Here is a 27750-nt window from a genome sequence, read left to right on the forward strand (position 1 = left end):
TTCTTGGACAATTTCCAAGAAAAGACTCACACCCTATACAATGCTCATCTCTCCTTGCTCATTAAGCTAGTACTATCAAGAGCTACATAGCGGGTCGTAATCCCAGACCTTGGGAAGCTGAGGCGAATGGATCACTTGACGTCAGGAGTTTGAGATCATCCTGGCCAATATGGTGAAACCATCTCTATACAAAATACAAAAATTAGCCGAGTGTGGTGGCGTGCACCTGTAGTCCCAGCTACTCAGGAGGCTGAGGTGAGAGAATCACTGGAACCCGGGAGGCGGAGGCTGCAGTGAGCCAAGATCACATCACTGCACTCCAGCCTGGGCAAGAGACTGAGACCCTGTCAAAAAAAAAAAAAAGAAAAAAAAAATGATTTTATCTGTTAAGAAAAAAAGAAAAAAAGCTGGTTGGGCGCCGTGGCTCACACCTGTAATCCCAGAATTTTGGGAGGCCAAGGCGGGCAGATTACCTGAGGTCAGGAGTTCGAGACCAGCCTGGCCAACATGGTGAGATGCTGTCTCTATTAAAAATATAAAAATTAGCTAGGCATGGTGGCATGTTGCCTGTAATTCCAGCTACTTGGGAGGCTGAGGCAGAAGGTTACTCACTGTAACCCGAGAGGCAGAAGTTATAGAGACAAAACTGCACCACTGCACTCCAGCCTGGGAAACAGAGCAAGACTCTCTCTCAAAAAACAGAACAAAAATAAAAGCTACTTAACGATGGTTTGGTTAACAACAGACCACCTGTATGGTGGACCCAGACTAAAAGGGAGCTGACCATTGTAGCAGATGCATTACTCGTGTTCATGATGCTGGTGCGAAGAAACCTGTACATGCAATTATGTACAGCACATACTTGATACTATGAAAATAAATGTTACTGATTTACATATTTATTGCATTTTATCAGTGTTATCCTTAACCAAAAAAAAAAAAAAAAAAAGCCTCAGGCAGTATTCCAGATGGCAATGTTATAGATGACAGCATCGTCTTATTGCCCCTGAAGACCTTCCAGTGGGACAATGTATGGTGGATGAGTGACTTGTTGATCCTGACCCTATGGTAGGCCTAGGCTAATAACCCTATGGTAAGCCTACGCCTAGTTAACAAAAAAGTTGAAAAAAACTTAATAGAAATGTACAGAATAAGAAGGTATTTTTGAGGCCGGGCACGGTGGCTCACGCCTGTAATCCCAGCACTACCCAGTGGGTAGATCACATGAGGTCAGGAGTTCGAGACCAGCCTGGCCAACATGGTGAAACCCTTACAAAAATACCAAAAAAAAAAAAAAAAAAAAAAAAAAATTAGCCAGGCATGATGGCGGGTGCCTGTAATCCCAGCTACTTGGGAGGCTGAGGTGGGAGAATTGCTTGCACCCAGGAGGCGGAGGTTGCCGTGAGCCAAGATCACACCATTGCACTCCAGCCTGGGCAACATAAATGTGTTTTTGTAGTTAAGTATTATGAGTCAAAGTTTTTAAAGTTTATGAAGTTCAGTAAGCTAAGATTAATGAAGAAAAACATTTTTATATTTAACGTCTAAGTATACCATGTTTATAGTTTACAGTAATGTCCTAGGCTTTTCATTCTCACTCAGCAACTTCCCCTTCTGCAAGCTGTATTCATTCCAGTGCCCTATATAGGTATGCCATTTTATCTTTATTTTTACCATACCTCTGTTAGAGACACAAATACTATTGAGATACAAGTACCAGGCCGGGCGCGGTGGCTCAAGCCTGTAATCCCAGCACTTTGGGAGGCCGAGACGGGCGGATCACGAGGTCAGGAGATCGAGACCATCCTGGCTAACACGGTGAAACCCCGTCTCTACTAAAAAATACAAAAAACTAGCCGGGCGAGGTGGTGGGCGCCTGTAGTCCCAGCTACTCGGGAGGCTGAGGCAGGAGAACGGGCGTGAACCCGGGAGGCGGAGCTTGCAGTGAGCTGAGATCTGGCCACTGCACTCCAGCCTGGGCGACAGAGCGGGACTCCGTCTCAAAAAAAAAAAAAAAAAAAAAAAAGTACCTATAGTATTCAGTTCACCTATACTGCACAGGTTTGTAGCCTTGGAGGCATGGGTTGTACCTTACAGCTTAGATGTATGGTAGGCTATACCACCTAAATTCACGGAAGTAGACTCTGATGTTCACATGACGAAATCACCTAATGGTGCCTCTCTCAGCACGTATCCCCATCATTCATTAAGTGACCCATGACTACATATTAAGTCAAAACCATGTATTTTCTGCATTGATACACCTATTATTCTGTATTTGCGTGTTTTTAAGCTCATCTGCTTTCCCTGCATGGCCTTTTTACTACTGTAACCTATTCTACCTGTTCTCTGGTTGAGACTGAAGGTAGCTCTGTAGTTACATTGACTATTGACTTATGAAAAGCTTGTCAGCCAACCTGTGCACACATGCCCTCCTCGGCACTTAAAATTGTTCATTCCCTTGTTTTTCCAAAGGGTCTGGTCTGATCTAATCAACCGACTACCCTAAACCCAGTATTAACAAGCAATGTTCCCACCCAGACAGTGGTCTACAAATACCATTATTTCTAAGGGAGGCAGGGTTCTTTGGGGGAAATGGCCACTCCAGGTCTGAGGAAGAAAATGAGCAAGATGAAACACCTTGTCACAGAAGAAGTCAAAGAGTGATCAGATTACTGAGATCTACTATGACAGGAGCAAGCTTGAAGGGGATTCCCTTGGTCAATAAAATATTAGCATCAAAACAATACAGTGGGTTGAGATATATACAAATAAAAAAAAACCTGAATTAAGGTTAAACTCACTCACTGATTCCTTTTCACAAGCTGCTAGGTATCAATCCATCATTCTAAAAATTGGCAAAAAAGAAAAAATCCCATTAAAATCATTTCCAGCACAGAATGAAAGCCTGTCTGGGCACACTGGCTCACGCCCAATGCCAGCACTTTGGGAGGCCGAGGCAGGCAGATCACTTGAGGTCAGGAGTTCAAGACCAGACTGACCAACATGGTGAAACCCTCTCTCTACTAACAAAAAAAATTATATATATATACACACACACACACACACTATATATTTATGTTTTAGTATATTTATATACTATATATATTTACATATTTGTTTTTATGTGTATATACAAACTTAGCCAGATGTGGTAGCACACACTTGTAATCCCAACTATTTGGGAGGCTGAGATGGGAGACTGCAGTGGGCTGAGATTACACCACTACACAATAGATCTCAAAACAAGAAAGGAAAAAAATTCAAGACCACTTCAAAATGTTGGAATAAATAAAATGCTGAGTGATGTTTTTAGATTTCAGATACACACCCAAAGCAGCAAGCAGTTGGTATATTAAAATCAACACAAAAATTTGAAAGACAAAATAAAAGTCTCTTTCCCGAGTTTAAACAAAAAGGAATGAGAAAAACTATCCAAGACAATCAAACAAGTCTAAGAATGGATAGAAGTGGGAGATGAAAATCTCCCAAGGAAAACGGCACAGAACTGGAGAACATTCCCTCATCTGCTCAAACTACTAGAGTATATACCACAGCAAAACAATAGAAATGAAATCAGTATATCCAACTCAGATCATGTGTAATCAGCTTAAGGTAGAACATATAAAGGTGCTAATTAGTCCCCGAATATCCTCATATCTATGTGATAATTTTTCTCCTATACATCTGTAAGAAGTACTATTAGGCAACTTCAGCAAATAGTCACTGAAATAATTGCTTTGATTCAGACAAGGAATCCAGGTTGAGGTCAGGTGCGGTTGCTCACACCTATAATCCTAGCACTTTAGGAAGCTGAGGTGGGCAGATCACTTGAGGTCAGGAGTTCAATACCAGCCTGGCCAACATGGTGAAACACCATCTCTACTAAAAATACAAAAATTAGCCGGGCTGGTGGTTCACACCTGTAATCCCAGCTACCTGGGAGGCTGAGGCAGGAGACTTGCTTGAACCCAAGAAGCGGAAGCTGCAGTGAGCTGAGACTGTGCCACTGCACTCCAGCCTAGGGGAAAAAAAACAAGAATACAGGTTGAAAGGCTGCTTTTAAGCTGTTTTAACATGTCAGATTTTCTGTGAGTGAGGCTAGAATAGGCGGATAGGAAGTCTAATGGAACATTTGGAAACATGTTGCATAGTTATAATAATTGTTAACTATCATCAGGAGGTGGGAACACAGCACTAAATCCTTATGATGAAAAAGTGGTTAGCTCCAGTGAACTATTGAAGGGGAGGGGCAGGGACATTCTCATAGAATTTTATAATACTATTTGCCATTCCTAACTACGTAAATTATTTCCTTGACAAAGTATAAAGCAGTTAAATAAGTCAATAGAAACCGTGCTACTTTATTAAAATACTGAGTTTTATTTCACATGTATATTTTTGTCTCCCCACCATTTCCATGTCTGACCACCGCTACTACTATGTCCTATCATAACATTCCATACATACTTAAAACCAAGCAAAGGGTGGAGTTCCATCTTTAAAAACTAAACAGGCATTTTGGACAACACATTCTTGGCAATGGAACCTGGACAACATTTATCAAACACGGTAGGGAAAGTTCTCACTCTGCATTATAAAAAGGACAGCCAGATATCAACTGTTACAGAAATGAAATAAGACGGAAAATTTTTAACAAATTGTTTAAACTATTTTCTTAAAGAGACTTCCTCCACTGCCAGAGATCTTGAATAGCCTGGAAAAAAAAAAAAAAATGTGGTTAAGGAACCACAACACTTCACAGACATCAATAAATTAAATGCCTCTTTGCATAGTTCAACATCTATTTTTCATTCTACCACCAAATAGGTTAACTCTAGATAAAGAAATGACTCCAAGAAAATTTATACTCAGATATAATTTAATTCCTAATACTTTAATCAGTCATAAAAATAATATGAATATACTAATATTTAATAGTTTATTTACTTAAGGAAATAAAAAGACCAGAGACCCATTTGGCCAATGTTACTTCCAACTTCATCTTCCCTGAGATCAGCTTTAGAGTTGGCCAGATTTAGCAAATAAAGTTAAACACCAGAAACGTATTCTGAATTGCCTGTGCATGTGTACATTTAGAAAAAACTATCTGCTGAAGCTAGGCATGGTGGCTCACGCCTGTAATCCCTACACTTTGGGAGACTGAGGTGGGCAGATCACTTCAGCTCAGGAATTCGAGACCAGCCTTGGCAACATGGTGAAACCCTGTCTACTAAAAACGCAAAAATTAGCTGGGCATGGTGGTGTGCAACTACATGAGGCCCAGCTACTCAGGAGGCTGAGGAGGGAGGGTTGCCTGAGCCCAAGAGGCAGAGGTTGCAGTGAGCCAAGATCACACTACAGATGGGTGACCAAAGCAAACCCAAAAACAAAAAGCAAACAAAAAACAGCTGGCCAGACATGGTGGCTCACGCCTGTAATCCCAGCACTTCAGGAGGCCGAGATGGTGGATCACCTGAGGTCAGGAGTTCAATACCAGCCTGGCCAACATGGCAAAGTGGTTCTGAATAAAAATCCAGAAGTTCACCAAGAACTAGAAAATGAGATGACAGGATTCTCTCAGCTGTCACTGTTTCACAGCCAATGGGTTCTCAGGTACAAGATAACTGAATACTGAATGCCAATATTAAATATCATAGAAATCTTTTTTTGTTGAGATGGACTCTCACTCTGCCACCCAGGATGGAGTGCAGTGGCACTCACTGCAACCTCTGCCTCCCAGGTTCAAGCGATCCTCCTGCCTCAGCCTCTTGAGTGGGTGGGATTACAGGTACACGCCACCATGCCCAGCTAAATTTATTATTTTTAGTAGAGACGGAGTTTTGCCATGCTGCTTCCCAAAGTGCTGGGATTATAGGCATGAACTACCACGCCCAGCCAAAGATCTTCTCATCATCAGGTTCAAACAAATATACATTGTCACTGCTTGCATCTTGCATCTCTATGTCAAAGACGGGAAGCATTTAGTTTTGATAATCTCTAATAGTAATTCAAGTTATTTAACATTTACTATTTATTGCAGAAATTTCATTCTGACACGAGAATACTTTCAATTCTAGAGCAAGATAATACTTCTGGTAGGCTGGGCAAGGTGGCTCGTGCCTGTAATCCTAGCACTTTGGGAGGCCAACTTGGGAGGACTGCTTGAGGCCAGGAGTTCAAGACCAACCTGGGCAAAAATACTTTTAAAAACAAAATACTTCTGGTAGAGCCGGGCGCGGTGGCTCAAGCCTGTAATCCCAGCACTTTGGGAGGCCGAGACGGGCGGATCACGAGGTCAGGAGATTGAGACCATCCTGGCTAACACGGTGAAACCCCGTCTCTACTAAAAAATACAAAAAACTAGCCGGGCAAGGTGGCGGGCGCCTGTAGTCCCAGCTACCCGGGAGGCTGAGGCAGGAGAATGGTCTAAACCCGGGAGGCGGAGCTTGCAGTGAGCTGAGATCCGGCCACTGCACCCCAGCCTGGGCGACAGAGCAAGACTCTGTCTCAAAAAAAAAAAAAAAAAAAAAAAAAAAAAAAAAAAAACTTCTGGTAGAAGTGCTGGTTCAGTAATTTAATAGCTACAAAACTTTGTAGCTACAAGCCGTTGTTATAAAGTACAGACGACCACTGCAACTTAATCATTAAATTATCACTTTCCTTGGCTGTACTTGAAGAAATGCATCTCTTATGCTTACTTGTTAGTACATATTGGTTATTTATGTCTGACTTTCCACTATTTTCAATATTAAATAACCTGTTGCATAATGCTTCAAAATAACCTGTTGCATAAAGTTTCAAAATAACTTATGCTCAATCAATGTTTAGTATGCCAAATAAACTCCCAAAACTCACACTTTAAACTTTGGGATTCAAATGTAGAGAAAAAACAGAATAGCAACCAAAAGACTGAATCTGATCATCTTAAAGCCCATCACTGCAACTTTAGCAAAGCTCAAAATTAACCAAATCAGGGTTTTACAAACCCAAAAACTAAAAATTAAGGTGCAATTAAAATAACTGACCTGCTAAATATTATGGCAGAAAAAAACCAGCTAATTGCCAAATTTTCTGAAAAAAGCTGACTACAAGAAACCTAAAAACCATTAAATGCAGCCATCGGTTCTCTACACGATACCTACCTAACGTCCCTATTTAACCACTTTTACATTTTCCTTACACTTATAAGTCAACTGTAAGGCCGGGCGCGGTGGCTCAAGCCTGTAATCCCAGCACTTTGGGAGGCCGAGGCGGGTGGATCACGAGGTCAGGAGATCGAGACTATCCTGGCTAACATGGTGAAACCCCGTCTCTACTAAAAATACAAAAAACTAGCCGGGCGTGGTGGCGGGCGCCTGTAGTCTCAGCTACTTGGGAGGCTGAGGCGGGAGAATGGCGTGAACCCGGGAGGCGGAGCTTGCAGTGAGCCGAGATCACGCCACTGCACTCCAGCCTGGGAGACACAGCGAGACTCCGTCTCAAAAAAAAAAAAAAAAAAGTCAACTGTAAATAAGAGCAAAAATAAATGCATAAACTGTATGTTGACGAAGACTTTCGTACTAATTGTAAAATCTAACAGCTAAACTCAAGCTTATATATCTAGTAGTAGTCACAATTTAGTGTCTTGCTTCCAGGTTTCACGTTAGGATGATTTTGGCAAAATGTATTTCCCATAAGATCTATGGAAAAAAAAAAAAAAAAGATCTCTACCAACTCCCAAAAAAGCAAAGACCAGACTGCCCCAAGCCGCCAAATGGAGCAACAAGGAAAACCACAGCAATTTCCTTAGCCAAAATAGTACCAAAAAAGTAAAACTGAACTCAATAACCAAGAAATAATTTGCCAACTATAGGAAATTTGGAAAAAATATACTAAAGTTATCGTCTCAGACTGCCAACTGTATTCTTCATGTATTTCATTAAATACATGAATTTTCAGATTATTTCATTAAATGAATTATCTGTGGCTAGGAACTTTTTAAAAAGAGCCAACACTTAAAGGCAGAATCATAATAAATCACGAAAAACTTGGACTTCATCTTGTCCCCAGAAAATTCAGTTACCTCTTGGTCAGTCATCCGGAAGCAATTCTTCACATAATTGATGAACTTGGCTTCCACTTTGGGAAGAGAACCACCCTATTGAGACAAAAGCATTATTACAGGTAAGTAGAGAAATACACTGAGAGAGATACCTTTAGAAAATTCCTCAATAATCTGCAATGCTACTACATAGAGCAGTTTACTCCTTTTCCCTTCAACTTTCCAAGAATACTCAATGTCTTTTTCAGGGCCAGAAAGCCCTATTGGGCAGCATGGCTAGTATCTCTATTCAAACAGATTTGCCAAAGGGTCAAATCTTCCCAGACGACCTCTCTAGGAACATAAAATAAAAGCTACACTTGAGATTCTACAGACAAACATGACATGGCAACTCGGTTGCTTATCTGTATTATCTAACAAGCCGGTTTTATCACCCAGAACCAAACACAACCTGTAACACTCCTTTGGAGAACCATGTCAAGTGACCCAAACTGTTGTTTAAAAAAACAAAACCCCACAAAACACTTGTTGATCACAAACCAGTTCAGAACAACAATGATCTGGTCATCAGTTAAAGATACATAAAGTTGAATGGGGAAAAAATTACAGTAATTACATTTCACTAATCACTCTTACCATTTCCTTCAAATTACGGATATATGCAAGAAACTACAATGGGGGAGAAATTACAGTAATTACACTTCACTAATCACTCTTACCATTTCCTTCAAATTATGGATATAGGCAAGAAACTACAACAGTGTTGGCGATACCTGTAACTTTTTGTCACCAAAATTTCAAAACATTACTATTGCAAATATCTTGAAATGTTTATTTATCACTACTTTGGAATTACCTTAAAGCACTGAATATATCTGTTTTTATTAAATTTAATACCTTTCCCTCTAAGTATCTTTTATGCATTTTTAAAAGATTGAAAAGGTTTTCAAATGTCCAAGGGACCTTGGCAGAATCAAGTATAGCATTAAGAAACTTAACTGCCTCCAATAACCTAGTAAAATAAACCTCAATTTCCATTTCAAAATTATTGTCACATACATTCTTAATTGATTCATTCAAATATTTATTGAGCAGCTAAGGAGATACAAAGGCGATTTAAAACATTGTCAGAGGTGAGGCAAATGCACAAGTAATAGAAAGCAAAGGGCAAGGTTCACTGAATCACAGCAGTCAGAAGAAAAGTGCTTTAGGGAACCAAGAGTGAGATTGTTTCCAGCCTGAAGAGGCATGGGTGGCAAATCAGAAAAGGGGATTGAGATTAAAATAGAAGACTTCAGTCTGGATTGTTGATGACACTCAGTATGGACTATATTTGTCTCTCCTTTTCCTTTCTCCCCATCTTTGGGTTTAATTTACATGTAGTGCCCAGGGCTGTTCAATGCGCCTGCAATTAAACCAAGGAGATAGGACCATATTAAAATGGAGGGGAGGGGAATCTAAAATATGTCATTTTAGCATTGTATCCAAGGGACAAAAATCTGATAAGCAGGAAGGCTAAAGGGTTTCCAGTGTGACTAAAACAAGAAATATGTTCCAGTTCTAAAATTTTTTTTCCAGTGGACTTATCACTGTACAAGGAAATCTACACAAGCCAACAAAAAATCTATAGAGCACAGGAAAAACATGGGGAAATGAGTTGGCAATTTTTCCTTACCACCCCACATTTGTTCTCAATAATTGCAGTCTAAAAGTATTGTTCATTGAATTAAAGCTTCTCTCAAACGTGCTTCCAAGGCATTTAAACCATTTATTTCATATCCTACTCAAGTCAATCAGACAAGAGACCTAATCGTCTTCCCACATTTCCATTATTTAAGACAAAAGGAAACTAGATTTAAACCTATTAGTCATTCACAAAATCTATTACTACATGTATTTAACTGGTGACAACTTGGTGTAAAGGGCAAACAGAAATGTCTCAATCTGCTGAAAATTACTTCTGACTAGGGTCAATCATGAATATTTAACTATAATACCAACCAACCAGTCTACTTTTCCAGCTGTTTGCAATTTTAATGAAGTCTCATACGCCCTCTGTTGGTTCTCTAGCATATCTTACAACCAGAATAGGTCAAGGGTTCTCACTGATCTATTTTAACATGGAAGGTCAGAATGTTATCTTGCAACCAGTGCACTACATTCCTTTTATAATGGAAAATAAGGCATATTTAATTTTGCATATGCAAATCACCATAGACACGATTATAAATGTTTTATAATTCATTTTTAAAAAAATTCATACCACGAACAGGGCAAGTACATTAAACCAAAACAAAAACAAGAAACATTCAAGTCTACGCAAACTAGACACATGCAATTTGAGCAGGGAGAAAGTTTTTTTTAAAATAACTTTACTCACTTTTTCTATACTTGCTTGCATTTTTGCTTTAATGTCTTCTACAGAACTAGGTCCTTTTGGTGTTTTAGGAGTTTTTTCCTGTTTTTTGAAGGATTCTTGTCCCTGAAAAGGAAATGAACTTCCAAAAGGTCATAAGAATAAATACAACTCCTAATTTAAAACCCATTCTATCTGGATTTCCTCAGTCTTACAAAACTCCCTTATAAAGCTAATTATACAACTGGAATTATCAATAAATTCACACCATACAATTTTGTTCTTAAAAATCTTTCTTGTAAGATTAGCTAGGCATGGTGGTGCATGCCTGTAATCCCAGCTACTCAGGAGGCTAAAGCGGGAAGATTGCTTGAGCCCAGCAGCTGGAGGCTGTAGAGAGAGCTATGATCATACCACTGTACTCCCAACTGGGCAAGAGTAGGACACCCGTCTTTTTTTTTTTAAAAAAAAAAAAAAAAAAAAGAGTAACTTGGGAGTTCGCTTTTTAATGCACAATACTCAGTTCAAAAAATGAAATCAGAAGATCCCTAAGAATAAAGCAAGAAAGTCATTGCAGTCTGATGCCTGGGGCCCACCCCAGACCAATTTCATGATAATCTCCATAAGCAGTGCACAGTGTTGGGTTCTTTTAAAGTTTTTCTCCTTTAAATTCCATTTTCTGCAGAGAAGGGGGTAAGGCCAGAAAGGAGACCATCACACCCTGTCTGGCCCTAAATGTTCTACTTCAATCTAATATGCAGCCAAGGTTGAGAATCTCTACTCTATGCAGGTATACTTTTCAACAAAGATTCCTTACAGGAAACAACTATTGACTTCACAATCATAAAAAATTCAAGCCAGGCGTGGTGGCTCACGCCTATAATCTCAGCACTCTGGGAGGCCCAGGAGGGCAGATCACCTGCAGTCAGGAGTTCAAGACCAGCCTGGCCAACGTATATAGTGAAACCCCACCTCTACTCAAAAATACAAAAATAAGCTGGGCCTGGTGGCACACACGTGTAGTCCTAGCTACTTGAGAAGCTGAGGGAGGAGAATCGCTTGAACCCGGGAAGTGAAAGTTGCAGCAAGCCGAGATCATGCAGCTCTAACCCAGACTCACTGACAAAGCGAGGGTCCGTCTCTCTCAAAAAAGTCTATTGGTTCCCCCCGCCATGGAACCCCAGCAGCACATTACTTAGTATGTTTGTCTGTGTGTACCTATAACACATAACAAGCTGATTTTTTTTTTTTTTTTGGAGGCAGAGTCTGACTCTTTCGCCCAAGCTGGAGTGCAGTGGTACAATCACTGCAACCTCCGCCTCCTGAGTAGGTGGAATTACAGGAACATACCACCATGCCTGGCTAATTTTTGTGTTTTTAGTAAGGACGGGGTTTCACGATGTTGGCCAGGCTAGTCTCAAACTCCTGACCTCAGGTGATCCCACCAACCTTAGCCTCCCTCCCAAAGTGCTGGGATTACAGGAGTAAGCCACTGCGCCCGGCTGCAGCAAGCTGATTTAAACTTTAAAACAGCAATTACAGGGGTTCTATAAAGGCCTATGAAATTTCAGACACACTAGATTCTTCCACAACAGTAGAATCTTTTTTCCCCGACTATATCAATGAGACCCATATGTAAATGTAACCACTTACTTTTGATCTTGGTGTTGATGATGGTTTTGAGTCTTTTCCATTCTGATTTGACTTTTGTGCATTTTTGGCTGGAGTATCTCGTATAGACTGCAATTAGAAATTTATCTTAATCACTGTCCCTGACCCCAGCAACAGTGCAAACAGTACTGTCCAAGCCATGTAAGAAAAGCAGCAATCACAGGCTGGGCGCAGTGGCTCACGCCTGTAATCCCAGGACTTTGGGAGGCCGAGGCAAGTAGATCATGAGGTCAGGAGTTCAAGACCTGCCTGGCCAACATGGTGAAACTCCATCTCTACTAAAAATGCAAAAATTAGCTGGGTGTGGTGGCCTGAGTCTGTAATTCCAGCTACTCAGGAGGCTGAGGCAGGAGAATCGCTTCAACCCGGGAGGCAGAGGTTGCAGTGAGCCGAGATTGCGCCACTGTACTCCAGTCTGGGTGACAGACTCCGTCTCAAAAAAAAAAAGAAAAAAAGAAAAGAAAAAGCAGCAACCACTTGAATAAAAGGTTACACAAGACTAACAAATTGGGTGGAGGGCTACATGGATAAAGAAAACAGACCATTCCCCACTATAAGTCTTCTGTAGTCCTCCTCAGAACTAATTTTCAGTATGAGATGATCTCCCACACCAGCTTCCCTCAACTACAAAACAAGCAAATAGCACTAAAAAATTACTATTTCTATTGTTAGTTTAACAACCTTGTAGCATTGTATCTACTCACTTTCTTCACTGGTGCTTTTTCTTCAGCTTCCTCATCATCAAAATCATCATCATCATCACTACAAATGAAACATCAAGACATTAAGCACTTTCAAAATTTGGGAGTAGACACAAGAATTGAAAGCAGGACCTTGACGTGATTATTTGTGCACCGTGTTAATCGAAGCATTCATTGTTCACAACAGCCAAGAGATGAAAGCAACCCAACTGTTAAATGGCTGAATAATGAAAATGTTTACGCACACACGATGAAAATCCTCTTGCATGCTATATGACTGAACCTTGAACAAAGTAAAATAAGCCACCCACAAAAAAAACACTGTATGATTCTATTCATTAAGTATCCAAAAGTAGTCAAACTCAAAAGAAATGGAAGGTATAATTGTGATCACTAGGGGGTGGGAAACAAAGCTGCTCAATAAGTAGTTTTGCATGAATATACACTATGCCAATGTATAATATATGTATATTTAAGTAATGTACAGTTAAACTGTACACTCAAATAGAGTGAATTTGTGTTAAAAAAAAAAAAAATTAAAGACCTAAATAGAAACATTCCATGTTCAGATATTGCCAAGATGGCAACACTCCCCAAATACACAACAGGTTAAATACAATCCTTAGAAGACTCCCCAAGCTGGTTTCTCTGTAGAAATAGATCCTAAAATTTATATATAAACCCAAGAGTCGGCAGTGTGTCACAACTATAATCCTAACACTTTGGGAGGCTGAGGTGGGAGGATCTCATTTGAGTTCGAGACCAGCCTAGGCAACATGAGAACCCTCTCTACAAAAAAAAAAAATGTAATTAGCAGACGTGGTTGTGTGTGCCTGTAGTCCCAGCTACTTGAAAAGCTAAGGCAGAAGGATCTACTTGAGACTGTAACTGTGTAATTCTGCCACTGCACTCCAGCCTGGGTGACAGAGCAAGACCCTATCTCAAAAAACAAAAACAAAAAAAGACACTTAAGGGACCCAAAGAGGCCAAATGCAATCTTGAAAGGAACAAAGCTAGAGAACTCACACTTGATTTCAAAAAATCAGCTATAAGACCTACGAAGGGGTCAAGGCACCATGGCTGATGCTTGTAATCCCAATACTTTTTAGGAGGCCGAGGCAGCTGGATCACCTGAGGTCAGGAGTTTTGAGACCAGCCTAGCCAACAGGGAGAAACCCAGTCTCTACTAAAAATACAAAAATTATCCAGGAGTGGTGGCGGGCACCTGTAATCCCAGCTACTTAGGAAGCTGAAGCAGGAAGACCCGGGAGGCGGAGGTTGCAGTAAGCCAAGATCGCACCATTGTGCTTCCAGCCTGGATGACAGAGTGAGACTTATTTTAAAAAAAAAAAAAAAAAAAAAAAAAACTGCAAAGGAACAGTGTTGTAACTGTTCTTACCTGTTAAGGATAGACACATACATCAACAAACAGACCATAAATAAATACGTATATTTATAGTAAGTGATTTTTTTTTTTGTTTTTTGAGATGGAATCTCACTCTGTCACAGGCTGGAGTACAGTGGCGCAATCTCTAATCACTACAACCTTTGCCCCCCAGGTTCAAGCGAATTCTCCAGCCTCAGCCTCCTGAGTAGGTGGTACTACAGACACAAGCTACCATGCCCAGCTAAAATTTGTATTTTTAGTAGAGACAGGGTTTCACCATATTGGCCAGGATAGTCTCTATCTCCTGGTCGTGATCCACCTGCCTGGGACTCTCAAAGTGCCGGGATTACAGGCGTGAGCCACCGTACCGGGCCGTAAGTGACTCTTTTAAAGGTTGCCAAGATCCTTCAATGGGGAAAAAAGTTTTTGAACAAATCATTTGGGGAAACTGCTCATCTACACCCCAAAGTCTATATTTGGACCCCTCCATTCACACCATACACAGATATTTACTCAAAATGGAACAAAGCGCTAAATAAAGCTACAGGACAAAACTCAGAATTAAGGGGGTAAATTTTCACAACTTTGAATTTAGCAATGATTTCTTAGGATTGACACCAAAGGCACAAGCAACAAAAGAAATCAGACATAAAAATTTTAAACTTGGGTCAAAGGCCACCATCATGAAAGTTAAATGACAATTCACAGAATAGTGGAAGATAATCTGCAAATCATGCGTCTGATAAGGTGCTTGTTTGCAGAATGTATAAAGAATTCTTAGGTCCGGTGCAGTGGCTCAACGCCTGTAATCCCAGCACTTGTGGGAGGCCGAGACAGGCCTGAAATCAGGAGTTCAAGACCAGCCTGGCCAACATGGTGAAACCCAGTCTCTATTAAAAATACAGAAAATTAGCCGGGCATGGAAGGGATCGGGGGATGCCTGTAATCCTTGGAAGCAGCAGGGGAACTGCTTGAACAAGGGAGGAGGAGGTTGCAGTGAGCAAGAGCCAAGATCACATCATTGCACTCAAGCCTGGGCAACAGAAAGAGACTTGTCTAAAAAACAGAATTCTTGCCAGGGCACAGTGGCTCACAGCTGTAATCCCAGCAGTTTGGGAGGCAGAGGGAGGTGGATCACTGAAGACAGGCATTTAACAACAGCCTGGCCAACACAGTGAAACCCCTTCTCCTACTAAAAATACAAAAATCATAGGAAAAAAAAAAATTCTTACAGCTCAGTAAAGACAAAGAGAAGTAACTGGATTTTTTAAATGGGTAAAGAAATCTCTCCAAAGATATATGGCCAATGAATACATGAAAAGATGCTCTAATAAAGACTATAATAGTCCATAGGTCTGAAATGCAATCAAACCCACAACTAGCACTTCATACCACCAGGATTAGAGAGTCAGATAATGGCAAGTGAGGGTGTAGTGAAATCAGAAGCCCCAAACACTGCTAGTGGGAATACAATGGGTCAGCCACTCTGCTTTAGGTGTACACCCAAAAAAAATGACATGTCCACAAGCGTTCATAGCAGTCAACAAGTAGAAGCAACCCAAATGCTCACCAACTGACGCATAACCAAATAATATACCCATACAATGTATTCAACCATAAAAATAAATGGAGTACTGATAATGCTTTCACATGAACGAAACTTGAAAACACTGTGCTAGGAAAACAGTCACAGAAGTCCATTCATGCAACATATGAGGGACAGGAAACCTACAAAGTTCATTTGTGGCTGACTAGAGCTGAGGAGCATGAGGGGTAATACCTATAGAGGACGATTTCTCATTGAGGTGATGAAATGTTCTAAAATTGATTGTGGTGATGGCTACACAACTAAGCACACTAAAACCACTGAACTGTACACTATTTTTTTCTTTTTTGAGTTTTACTCTTATTGCCCAATCTGGAGTGCAATGGTGTGATCTCGGCTCACTGCAACCTCCGCCTCCCGGGTTCAAGCAATTATTCTGCCTCACCCTCAGTAGTAGCTGGGATTGCAGGTACCGACCATTACACCCAGCTCTTTGTATGTTAGTAGGGATGGGGTTTCACCATATTGGCCAGGCTGGTCTTGAACTCCTGACCTCAGGTGATCCACCCACCTCGACCTCCTAAAGTGCTGGGATTACAGGTGTAAACTCTACACGTTAAATAGGTAAATAATGGAGGGGAGTAATCCAATCAAGTCATTAGAGGGCAAGTCAGGCAGAAGTCTGTATCAGCAAATACTAAGTGGTTCACGTTTAATTCAAAAAACTGAACATACTGGCCTCTAAATCCCAATACGGCAACTTCATGTAAGAAACACCTATCTTTCCAATACTGAAGAAATAATTTCTGTATTTAGAAAAAGTATCATAACTTAAAAAAGTTGCCACGAATAGCCTTTAAAGTGCTTTTTAACAGTGATTTTGTCATTACAAGTTTCTGGCATTAGAACCCAATCCCTGCAGGTGCCTCCCCTGTGCTACAAACAAGATGAGAATGCTTTTCTTAAACGTTTTTTCTTATTCGTTAAAACAAGTCTATTAAACTACTATCAAAACAGCTATCAAAACTACTATCAAAACAGCTTTACTGGCAGGGCGTGGTGGCTCACACCTGTAATCTCAGCACTCTGGGAGGCTGGGGTGGGCAGATCACCTGAGGTCAGGAGTTCAAGACTAGCCTGACCAACATGGTGAAATACCATCTCTACTAAAAATACAAAAAATTAGTTTGGCCATGCTGGCGTATGCCTGTAATGCCAGCTACTTGGGAGGCTGAGGCAGGAGAATCACTTGAACCCAGAGGCAGAAGTTACATTCCAGCCTGGCCAACAATGCACTTCAGGTGGGGCGACAGAGATTATCTCGAAAGAAAAAGAAAAAAATGAAAAAAGAAAAAATCCAGCTTTACTTATTAAGAAATTCCCCAATAAATTAAAAAAGACATTTAAGTGTCACATATTATCAAGATACTACATACATCTACACATAGGATACATCAGCACTATGCACATTATCTAGCTTTTCTTGCTTAAATCAAGAGTCAACTAAGCCCACACTATCCCCTTTCCATCCTCAAAACGGGATCACTGATTTCCCTTTTTATCTGTTTAAAGGGTTAGATTTCTAAGTGACTATAACAAACCTTCCTGCACCTCTTTGCATTTTCATTGTCATCTAACTATATGCTGGGCCCTTGCCATCTCACCACTGAAGTTTCTATTAAGATTTGTTTGCCTCAAGGCATCCTTTACCACTATGCCTAGACCTTAGTATGCTTTCTTCAACTTATATGAAAACTTGCAGCAGGGCACGGTGGCTCACGCCTGTAATCCCAGTACTTTGGGAGGCCGAGGCGGGAGGATCACCTGAGGTCAGGAGTCCGAGACCAGATTGGCCAACATGGTGAAACCCCATCTCTACTAAAAATACAAAAATTAGCCGGGCATGGTGGCAGGTGCCTGTAATCCCAGCTACTCGGGAGGCCAAGGCAGGAGAATTGCTTGAACCCAGGAGGCGAAGGTTGCAGTAAGCAGAGATCACGCCATTGCACTCCAGCCTGGGAAACAAGAGTGAGACTTAAAAAACAAACAAACAAACAAACAAACAAAAAACATGGGTACTGATTTGGAACTTGATTATTATCTACACTTCTCATTCCTATCAACACCAAGACAAAGAAAAATTATTACATTGTGGTTACATCATGAATTTACATTCATTTTTTTGAGATGGGAGTCTCCCTCTGTTGCCCGGGATGGAATGCGGTGGCATGTTCTTGGCTTGCTGCAACCTCCACCTTCCAAGTTCAAGCGCTTCTCCTGACTCGGCCTCCTAAGTAACTGGGACCAACAGGTGGGCACCACCACGCCCAGCTAATTTTTGTATTTTTAGTAGATGCTGGGTTTTACCATGTTGGCCAGGCTGGTCTTGAAGTCCTGAGCTCAAGTCATCCACCCACCTCAGCCTCCCAAAGTGCTGGAATTACAGGCATGAGCCACCACGCCTAGCCTAACTATATCCATTTTTAAAAAAGGAAATCTTCCAAAACCCCAACAGGATCAAGACCACCATCAGGTCCTACTCCAAAGTCTTTCTGGAAGTGATTGCTTGTCCCTGAGCCTTGGTGAATGCTATTAAATACTTATTTTATAAACTTGTGCAAAGGTAACTCAAAATCGGACTAAATCAATCCAAACCATACCATCCCTATTTCTCATTTGTGTTTTTAGCCCATTTCCCATTCTTCTCTTGGGATGTATTTCAATTCTTACTAATGACAAATATTCTTAAAAGTGATTAACAAGCAGGGCTTGGTTATGCACCTGCTTTGTAGGCTAAGATGGGAGAACAGCTTGTGCCCAGGAATTCAACTCCAGTCTGAGTAGCATGGTAAAACACCATCTCAAGAAAAAGTGGCCGGGCGCAGTGGCTCACATCTGTAATCCCAGCACTTTGGGAGGATGAGGTGACCGGATCATCTGAGGTCAGGAGTTTGAGACTAGCCTGGCCAACATGGCAAAACCCCGTCTTCTATTAAAAATATAAAAATCTGACTGGGTGCACTGGCTCACGTCTGCAATCCCAGCACTTTGGGAGGCCGAGGCAGCTAGATTATGAGCTCAGGAGTTCAAGACCAGCCTGACCAACATATTGAAATCCTGTCTCTACTAAATACAAAAATTAGCAGGGCATGGTGGCGCACCTGTAGTCCCAGCTACTCGGGAGGCTAAGGCAGGACAATCGTTTGAACTCAGGAGGCAGAGGTTGCGGTGAGCCGAGATGGCGCCACTGCACTCCAACCTGGGCAACAGTAGGGAGACTTCATCTCAAAAAAAAAAAAAGAAGAAAAACAGTGACAGGCCGGGCGCGGTGGCTCAAGCCTGTAATCCCAGCACTTTGGGAGGCCGAGACGGGCGGATCACGAGGTCAGGAGATCGAGACCATCCTGGCTAACACAATGAAACCCCGTCTCTACTAAAAATACAAAAAAATTAGCCGGGCGAGGTGGCGGGCGCCTGTAGTCCCAGCTACTCGGGAGGCTGAGGCAGGAGAATGGCGTAAACCCGGGAGGCGGAGCTTGCAGTGAGCCGAGATAGCGCCACTGCACTCCAGCCTGGGCGACAGAGCGAGACTCCGTCTCAAAAAAAAAAAAAAAAGAAAGAAAAACAGTGACAAATACTGCCTTAAGTTTGACTTCATTTATGGAAGTCTGACATGCAAGTACTTTGAGTTTTTATTTTTCTTTTGAGATTGGGTCTTGCTGTGTTGACCAGGCTGGCCTCAAACTCCTGGCCCTAAGAGATCCTCCCATCTCGGCTGGGTATTGGGATTACAGGTGTGAACCACTGCGCCTGGTCAAATTTGACTTTTTAAGCTTTCAGCTCTTTCAGCCTTTTTCCTATTTTCTGCCTTCATAGTCAATGCTCAAAGATTTTGAAGAACCACCAGTTTAAAACCTAAACTCCCAATTTGATCATTCATGCATGTTCTCTTTTAGAGTGCACGTTTTTATATTTTATTTAATGTGTTTTCCATAAATGCATATGGACCAATCTCAGAACTGAAGAACAAAGCTGAGAGCCAAGTATTTAATGTATTACTGATACTTGCACACATAAGACCAATTATAAACAGTACTTTATACCAGTGTGCATGTAACTGTTTATACCAAGTTTGATCCAGTTTAATATAAAAAAAAATTAATGTTTCCAATCATATTTTAAATCCCAAGAAAAATCTTAATATCCCTTTTAGGATCTTATTTTTGTCCATTAAGTATCTACATAAAAGCACAAGCCAAAATCCTTTTGGGGAATAACAAACCTTCAGTAACAATTTGTAAAATGAATATAGAGCTATTTAGTCAGATTTTCTTTTCTTTCTTTTTTTTTTTTTTTTTGAGACGGAGTCTGGCTCTGTTGCCCAGGCTGGAGTGCAGTGGCTGGATCTCAGCTCACTGCAAGCCCCGCCTCCCGGGTTCACGCCATTCTCCTGCCTCAGCCTCCCGGGTAGCTGGGAGTACAGGCACCCGCCACCTCGCCCGGCTAATTTTTTTTGTATTTTTAGTAGAGACGGGGTTTCACCGTGTTAGCCAGGATGGTCTCGATCTCCTGACCTCGTGATCCGCCCGTCTCGGCCTCCCAAAGTGCTGGGATTACAGGCTTGAGCCACCGCGCCCGGCCTTTAGTCAGATTTTCTTTCAACCCAATCTAATTAACTTCACCATAATACATACCAGGCTTGATGGGTATAACATCCACTAAATCTTTAAAACAAAGGGACATAATCAAACTTTGCAAATGCTATAGCCTACCCTTCTGAAGAGTCACAAGTCACAGCACTGTAAAGGCTCATGACCCAATATCCTTTCAATTCAGCTCATTTAACTTAAACTGACAACAGATGACCACTTGCCCTTTTATTATAAACTATTACACAGGATGGCTTTTCATAAATGACTTTCATAAAATCCTCATGCATATAACAATGTCAAATTCCTTTTTCTCTGTTAAGATTTCAGAAGTGTATCAAATTTCTAAGATCATACTTACTCTTCATCATCATCATCTTCTTCATCATCATCATCATCTTCATCAGCAGCAAGTTTTACTTTTTTCTTTTAAAAGAAAAGGCACATACTCATGAACAAGAGCTGTTCTATCACCAAACTAAAATCTGTAATACAAAACCTATAATAAAATTGCCATCTCTACCTGTGGAACCTTGCTACCACCTCCAGGGGCAGACCGCTTTCCAGATATACTTAAGAGTTTCACATCCTCCTCCTCTTCATCTTCTGACTCTGCATCTTCCTCCACAGCTAAAATACAATTTATTAGACATTATAAAACTCAAGCAGCAAAGAAATCAGAAAAAAAAAGAACACTGATAGCATACAGTAAATATTCTAAAAACTGAGATTCCTATTCTATTTTTTTAAAAAAAGAGCAAATGGGAAAAGGAACTTTTTAACAAAGGTATTCTGAGGCCTAACGTTCACTGCCAGGTTTTAAATGCAAGAAGCCTGAGCAGGGTGGCTCATGCCTGTAATCTCACTTTGGGGAGGCCAAGGTGGACCACTTGAAGCCAAGAGACCAATCTGGGCAACACAGTGAGACTCCATCTGCACATATACAAAAAAAATTAGCCAGGCGTGGTGGAGGGTGCCTGTAGTTCTAGCTAGTCCAGAGGCTGATGTGAACCCAGTAGTTCAAGGCTGTAACAAGCTACGATCACTGCACTCCAGCCTTAGAATGAGACTGTCTTTATTAAAAAAAAATTTTAGGCCAGGCACAGTGGCTGACACATGTAGTACTAGCACTTTGAGAGGCCAGGGCGTGCAGAACACGTTAAGGCCAGGAGTTTAAGATCAGGCTGGCCAACTTCACGAAACCCCTTCTCTACTAAAACTATAAAACACAACTAGGCTTGGTGGCACACGCCTGTGGTCCCAGCTACTGGGGAGGCTGAGACAGGAGGATCCCTTGAATCCCGGAGAGAGAGGTTCCAGTGAGCCAAGATCGTGCCACTGTACTCTACCCTGGGTGACAGATCAAGATTTTGTCCCCCCACTCCAAAAATTTATTTGTCCTCTCCAATTATAAATTTCTAGACTCACACTGGAATCTATTTTAAAGACAGTAGTACTATACCCATGCTTTAAGTCCAAACTGGGAACCAAGCAACTGCATTAAAGAGAATAAACTAAGTAGTATAATACATAAAAATAACATACCTACTAAGTGCTGTCCACTAATATGCACTGGCCCTGAACCACACTTCAACCTTAAGACCACTGGTGGTGTTATTTCAAAGCCCCCAAGGGAAACCTAGAAGGAAGAAATTTTTAATCACTAAACATATGAAGAAAATGTACAATAAACATTACAAGCAAACACATAAGCCAAATCAACAAACCAGTGAACCTGGTCGGGCGCGGTGGCTCAACCCTGTAATCCCAGCACTTTGGGAGGCCGAGACTGGCGGATCACGAGGTCAGGAGATCGAGACCACCCTGGCTAACACGGTGAAACCCCGTCTCTACTAAAAATACAAAAAACTAGCTGGGCGAGGTGGCGGGCGCCTGTAGTCCCAGCTACTCAGGAGGCTGAGGCAGGAGAATGGCGTAAAAACCCAGGAGGCGGAGCTTGCAGTGAGCTGAGATCCGGCCACTGCACTCCAGCCCGGGCAACACAGCGAGACTCCATCTCAAAAAAAAAAAAAAAAAAAAAAAAACCACAAACCAGTGAACCTTTTTTCCACCTCTGATAAACTAGCAGCAGAAACCCCCATGTTCAAGAGCTGACCATTGAACTCCAGTGACAGAAGATAAAGAACCACTTTCTATCTCTTTGGCACAACGAAATGACACCAAACCTACCTTAAAACAGAATTAAACCTTGGCACAACATCCAAAGTATACAAGTGCCCTTACCGTTGGCTGCACAGACATTTTCAAAGTTGCCAGTGTTACTTTAATTGGACTGCCTTCGTAATTCATTGCCTCTGCTTCAACAATGTGCAATTCATCCTTTGCACCAGCCCCTAAACTGACCTGTGAACAAAAAAAACAAACCACTTCAACTTTGAGTTCCACCTATTTTACACCCCCCCCACCACTAAATGTTATATGCAGCCATGCGTCACTTAACCACAGGGCTAGGTTCTGAGAAATGTGTTGTTAGACAATTTCATCTTGGTACAATCATAAGAATGTGCTTATACTAACAAACCTAGATGGTATAGCCTACTACACACACCTAGGCTACAAACCTGTACAGTATGTTACTGTACTGAATACTGTAAGCATCTGAAATACAATAGTAAGTATTTGTGCATCTAAGCATAGGAAAGGGCGGTGGTGGCTCATGCCTGTAATCCCACAGCACTTAGGGAGGCTGAGGTAGATCATGAGGTCAGGAGTGAGACCAGCCTGGACAACATGGTAAAACCCCGTCTCTACTAAAAACACAAAAATTAGCCAGGCATGGTGGCACATGCCTGTAATCCCAGCTACTTGGGAGGCTGAGGCAGGAAATCACTTGAACTCGGAAATCAAGAGGTTGCACTGAACTAAGATTACGTCACTGCACTCCAGCCTGGGTGACAGAGGAAGACTGTCTCCAAAGGAAAACAAAAACAAAAACAGGAAAGGTACATTAAAAATAGGGTATAATAATCTTATGTGACCACCGTTGTATGATCCATCTGTTGACCCAACAGTTGCAATGAGGTACATGACTATGATTTTTTAAAAATACAAGTATAAACCTATCACTGTTACCTCAGAAAACAAATCTGTGCAATGTTATCCTCAGGTTTTGTGATCTTGGCAAATCAATTTCTCATATTCAGAAAATTTAAGAAATGCATAAATATGCATACACACAATATAGATCACCTAACTTATTTATTGAGCAACTTCTAAGTTGAGAGAAAAGCTAGTCTCTGGTAGACATGTAAGATTATTGATGCCTTTTACAAGGGCTTTATAATCCAACTGAAGAAAATAAGGCAAGTTTAACGATGTGACTGGATTTTACATGGTTACCAAATGAGTATAGATGCCAAGTTCTTCATCAAAGATGTACAGACAGTGAGGTACACACAATACCCAGGTGTAAGAAGTAGTATTTTATAAGCAATCAGCAAAGGAAAAGTCTCAAGCCACATGAATAGAAACTAAAAGGCTGAAATCAAGTAGGGTTAAGTAGTTTATTTTGAAAGTTTAAGTACCGTTCTTAAAGATAACTGGTGCTCATTTTCATCATTATCCACCTTAAAGTGATAATCTTTGTCGGCCTTTAGTTCACAACCTGTAAATGAAGAAAAAAGCAACTCTAACAAGGAGAAAAATAACACTGAAACTTAAGTGTGGGTAACCAAAAAGGTCAGGTCTAACTTTTGAACTAGTTTTTCACAATTTTAGCTACCAGAGGGCAAAGCAGAATGATCAATTCCTAGATTTCTTGAACAGAAACCTCTACAAACAAGTAACACCCATAGAAGTCTACAATTCTATTTTCTCCTCATACCATATTTCATCTCTAACTACGCTGATAGGCACTGTTATTCTGCATACAGAAACGAGCTCAACGGTTTAGTAAATCTGAACCTAAAACAATTACCTGAAACCAAATGTAATGTCCAATGTTAAGTTTCCCACTATTTAAAACAGCTGATTTACCCACCTAAATTCCCAAATGGAAAGTTCGAAATGAGAACGGTTACAAACATGAATAGCTTACTATTACAAAAGAAAAACGACAAAGGTAAAAGAACCAAAGCTTGCTACAGGGGTCAACACTCTACTCTTTAAAGCAACAGAAAGTGACATACGCCTGAAACTATATTCAGAAACTATGTTTAAGACAAGGAGGGTTGTTTCCAACAGTTATCAAAAAGTACTGATATAAATTTATCAGAATTCTCAGTTATCCAAAACAGCTAGGAATTAAAGCCTTAATGTTTTAAATACATGTGTCTACTGCCACTCCATCCATGCATGGGCAAAATTCTTTAAAATACTGTCAGAATAAAAATTTTAAATAATTCCATTTAACTACCATCTAACTGTTACCAATACATATACATGCTTAAATGTGAAGAGGTTTAATTAACAAATCTCAGCACGGATAATGAACAAGATAAAATTCACGGTAGGATTCGCACTTACTTCAAAGTCTGAATAGTACAAAGATTAGGCTTCTGTAATTAAACCTACTGACATTAAAAACCCAAGTGGGACTCTCCTTTTTGGGGCAGGGCTACCGCAAGTCGAAGGGGGTGGTGGTCCCAAAATTCTGCGAATAGTTTTAGGTCTTGATCTGACTCAAATCGAACACTCTACGTGTTTCTTGTATTTAAATAAGCGGTTTGGTCAATGCTGCACAAATGACGGCATGCAAGGACGTCCCCCTAAAACGAAGCCTCATTAATATTCACGAAGCAGCAGCTACGAGTCAAGGGTCTTGGTTTAGTTTTAGCCTCTTTGCCTATAAGTACAACCTTCGTTAAGTGAGTTAATCTCTGGGCACCAGTGCCGTCATCTGCAAAGTGGGGCTAGCTCCAGCTACTGCAGTGAGACAGAAAAGGGGCTCAAAAAAAAAGAGCTGCCATCACAGTAGATGCTGTAAGCACTAAACAAAGGCCTCCAGAATCCTAGTGTTACCAGCCTCTTAACATTTCCCACTTCAACTGAGCCACAGCATCCCTTGATCTGGAGTAGCAACTTGCTGGTGAGCCCCGGATGTAGTGCCCACACCCCCCTCCCTCCCCCAACCACGTGGCAACCACGTGCTCCCAGCGGTTGCGGCCTCCTCACGCCGTGCCGCGCCTCCCCTCCCCCAGTAACTGGCCGAAGCACGCGAGTGAAATCTGGGTCCGGCAGCTCCAGACTCTGAGGTCAGAACAACGCCAGGCTGTGCATCTTCCCTCTCCAACAAGCAGGCCCATGCTTCCCGGTAAACCCAGCCTCCGGGACCACCAACCCGGGGCCTGGGATCAGAAGCCTACGAACGAACTCCGTTAGAAAATAAACCACGCCTGGGGCTCCGCGGCGTATCCCCGGCAACGGCCGAACTTCCAGGCGGCCAGTTCCGCTACACCTCAGGCCCTGGGCCTCGGACTGCTCACGCTCCAGGCGCTTCAGGCCGCTCGTCTCCTCCCCCTTCACGCCTCCGGCTCCCCCCGCGGCTCCAATCCCACCAGGTCCAGGGCTCGGGTAGCTCTTCCCACCCGCTCAGGCCTCCAGCCGGTCTGGCGGTCTCCACCAGACCCTGCTGCAGCCGGATTCCCTCCCCTCACCCCCACCTTCACCGCCACCAGGCCCCGCTCGGCCTCGCTCCAGCTCCCCCCTGCAGTTACCGAAAAGATAGTTCTGGGGCCTCAGGGGGCTCATGTCCATGTCCATCGAATCTTCCATCAGGTGGCGGCACGCACTTAGGTGGGAGAGAAGGCGGACGGAGATAAACCAACGCTGCTCCGGAGAACAGCCGCGCAGGACGGAATCACACCAGGGAAAGGACGCAAGCTCCCCGCGCTTATATATAGCCCCTGAAGATCTCGCGAGCGCTTCTCAAGTCCCGCCTCCGCGCGCGTGCTCCGGAGCCTTCCCACCCCCGTACCGTAGCCCTCCTGCGCAAGCGCTCTTCAACCACACTCCTTTCTACCTCGCCCCCCACCTCCTTCCAGGTACTCCGCGGGCTCCCACCGAGCACGCGCACTCGTACACTGGCCCCACCCCTCCGCCGCTGTCGCCTGTGCGCACGCGTGCTTTCCAGTCGTAACGCGCGCTCCCCACCTCCAACACTTCCACGTCCTCTCCCGCTCAAGCGCTCCGGCCTCCCGCCAAGAGTCTGCGTAGCCCACCCTGCAAAATGGCGTCGGCAGCTCTTAGCTGTGTTAGATATGGCGGGTTGTTAGCTGGCTGGGAATGAGCCGGAGAGCACCTCGATTCACTTTCCCCATACCCTAGTGCCTTGCAAACCTCCAAACAGGCGTAATCATTTCAGGATTATTTTTAATTGCCTGAAGGCTTGGGATCGCAGTTAATCGTTACCCCAAAGTTCAGGTGCCGGAGAGTGAATTGCGGCTTATTCTTTGTTAGGAAGGAAAGATGTAGCTACCGGCCAGGCTTACGGAACTGTGTTTTTACAGTTCTGCCCTTCCTGAGAAAACATCTCCAAAGTCCTCATCTTTATGTAATTTGGGGGCCTAAAGGGGACTGAATCAGTCTCCAAATGAGCAAGGACATCGCCCTAAGAGAGCTCGGAGGGTGGGCAGACTCTTGACTTCTTGCCGCTCTTAATCTTTAGGATTCCTCCTGAAAGAAAGCGAGTGACTTATAAGAACTACAGAAGCCTTAATCGAATATTTGGTAGCGAGTATGGGAATTAACATTTTAAGCTACACGTTGACAAACTCCGAGGTACCCCAGCAGCCCCGGGCATTGGGGCGTTCTGAAGACCCGTAATCTTTTTTTTTAGCCTCAACATATCAAATTTAAGAAGTGAGGAATATAAATGATAGCCTCAGAAAGGAAGACCCCCCCCACCCCAAGGCATTATTTCTTACAAGAAAATTATACAGACGATTTCAGCATCCATCAAAAGAGGAATGAACAGTTAAATTATAACATATCCATAATATGCGTTAGTTGTGGACACATACTAACGCATAATATGGATATGTTATAATTTAACTCTTCCTTTCTGAGAGCGCCTGTGTCACATAAAGCTTTGAGTCACTAAATTTGTTATGGTTTTTTTTCTTTTTTTTTTTTTGTGGAGAGAGTCTTGCAGTGTTGAGTGTTGTCCAGGCTGAAGTGCAGTGGCGTGATATCCGTTCAATGCAACCTCCGCCTCCCGGGCTCAAGCAATTCTGCCTCAGCCTCCCGAGTAGCCAGGACTACAGGTGCATGCCACCACGCCCGTCTAATTTTTGTATTTTAGTAGAGATGGGGTTTCACTGTGTTCGCCAGGCTGGGCTCAAACTCCTGACCTCGGGTGATTGGCCTGTCTCGGCTTCCCAAAGTGCTGGAATTACAGGCATGAACCACCGTGCCTGGTTTTTTTTTTTTTTAAGTA

General features: G+C 42.2%; 1 protein-coding gene across 4 annotated transcripts; it reads right to left on the reverse strand.

The window, feature by feature from the left end:
- Nucleotides 1-4344: 4344 nt before the first annotated feature.
- LOC105480863 (nucleophosmin 1) lies at nucleotides 4345-26210 on the reverse strand. Of its 4 annotated transcripts, none has more exons than XM_011740057.3 (11): nucleotides 26030-26210; nucleotides 23900-23979; nucleotides 22599-22718; nucleotides 21900-21993; nucleotides 20878-20984; nucleotides 20716-20780; nucleotides 12776-12833; nucleotides 12054-12140; nucleotides 10425-10526; nucleotides 8066-8140; nucleotides 4345-4717 (listed from the first exon to the last, which is right to left on the reverse strand). In XM_011740057.3, exons 1-11 carry the CDS (start codon nucleotides 26085-26087, stop codon nucleotides 4679-4681), a joined length of 885 nt encoding a protein of 294 aa, XP_011738359.1. In that variant the 5' UTR covers nucleotides 26088-26210; the 3' UTR covers nucleotides 4345-4678. The 4 variants fall into 4 exon arrangements, with proteins under 4 accessions (XP_011738359.1, XP_070954195.1, XP_070954194.1 ...); XM_071098094.1 differs by lacking the exon at nucleotides 26030-26210 and adding an exon at nucleotides 24840-25142; XM_071098093.1 differs by lacking the exon at nucleotides 12054-12140 and having other exon boundaries at nucleotides 26030-26209.
- Nucleotides 26211-27750: the final 1540 nt, after the last annotated feature.

Source organism: Macaca nemestrina, chromosome 6 (assembly GCF_043159975.1).
Source record: "Macaca nemestrina isolate mMacNem1 chromosome 6, mMacNem.hap1, whole genome shotgun sequence".
Lineage (NCBI taxonomy): Eukaryota > Metazoa > Chordata > Mammalia > Primates > Cercopithecidae > Macaca > Macaca nemestrina.

What these genes read in the sequence shown, in the direction of transcription:
- LOC105480863 (XM_011740057.3), bottom strand. Translation starts at nt 26,087, where the DNA reads ATGGAAGATTCGATGGACATGGACATGAGCCCCCTGAGGCCCCAGAAC. An exon ending in TAGTGGACAGCACTTAGTAG is followed by an intron (nt 20,985 to 21,899) that starts GTATGTTATTTT and finishes ATTGTATTTTAG; the next exon opens with CTGTGGAGGAAGATGCAGAG. An exon ending in TGCAAGCAAGTATAGAAAAA is followed by an intron (nt 8,141 to 10,424) that starts GTGAGTAAAGTT and finishes TTGTCTCAATAG; the next exon opens with GGTGGTTCTCTTCCCAAAGT.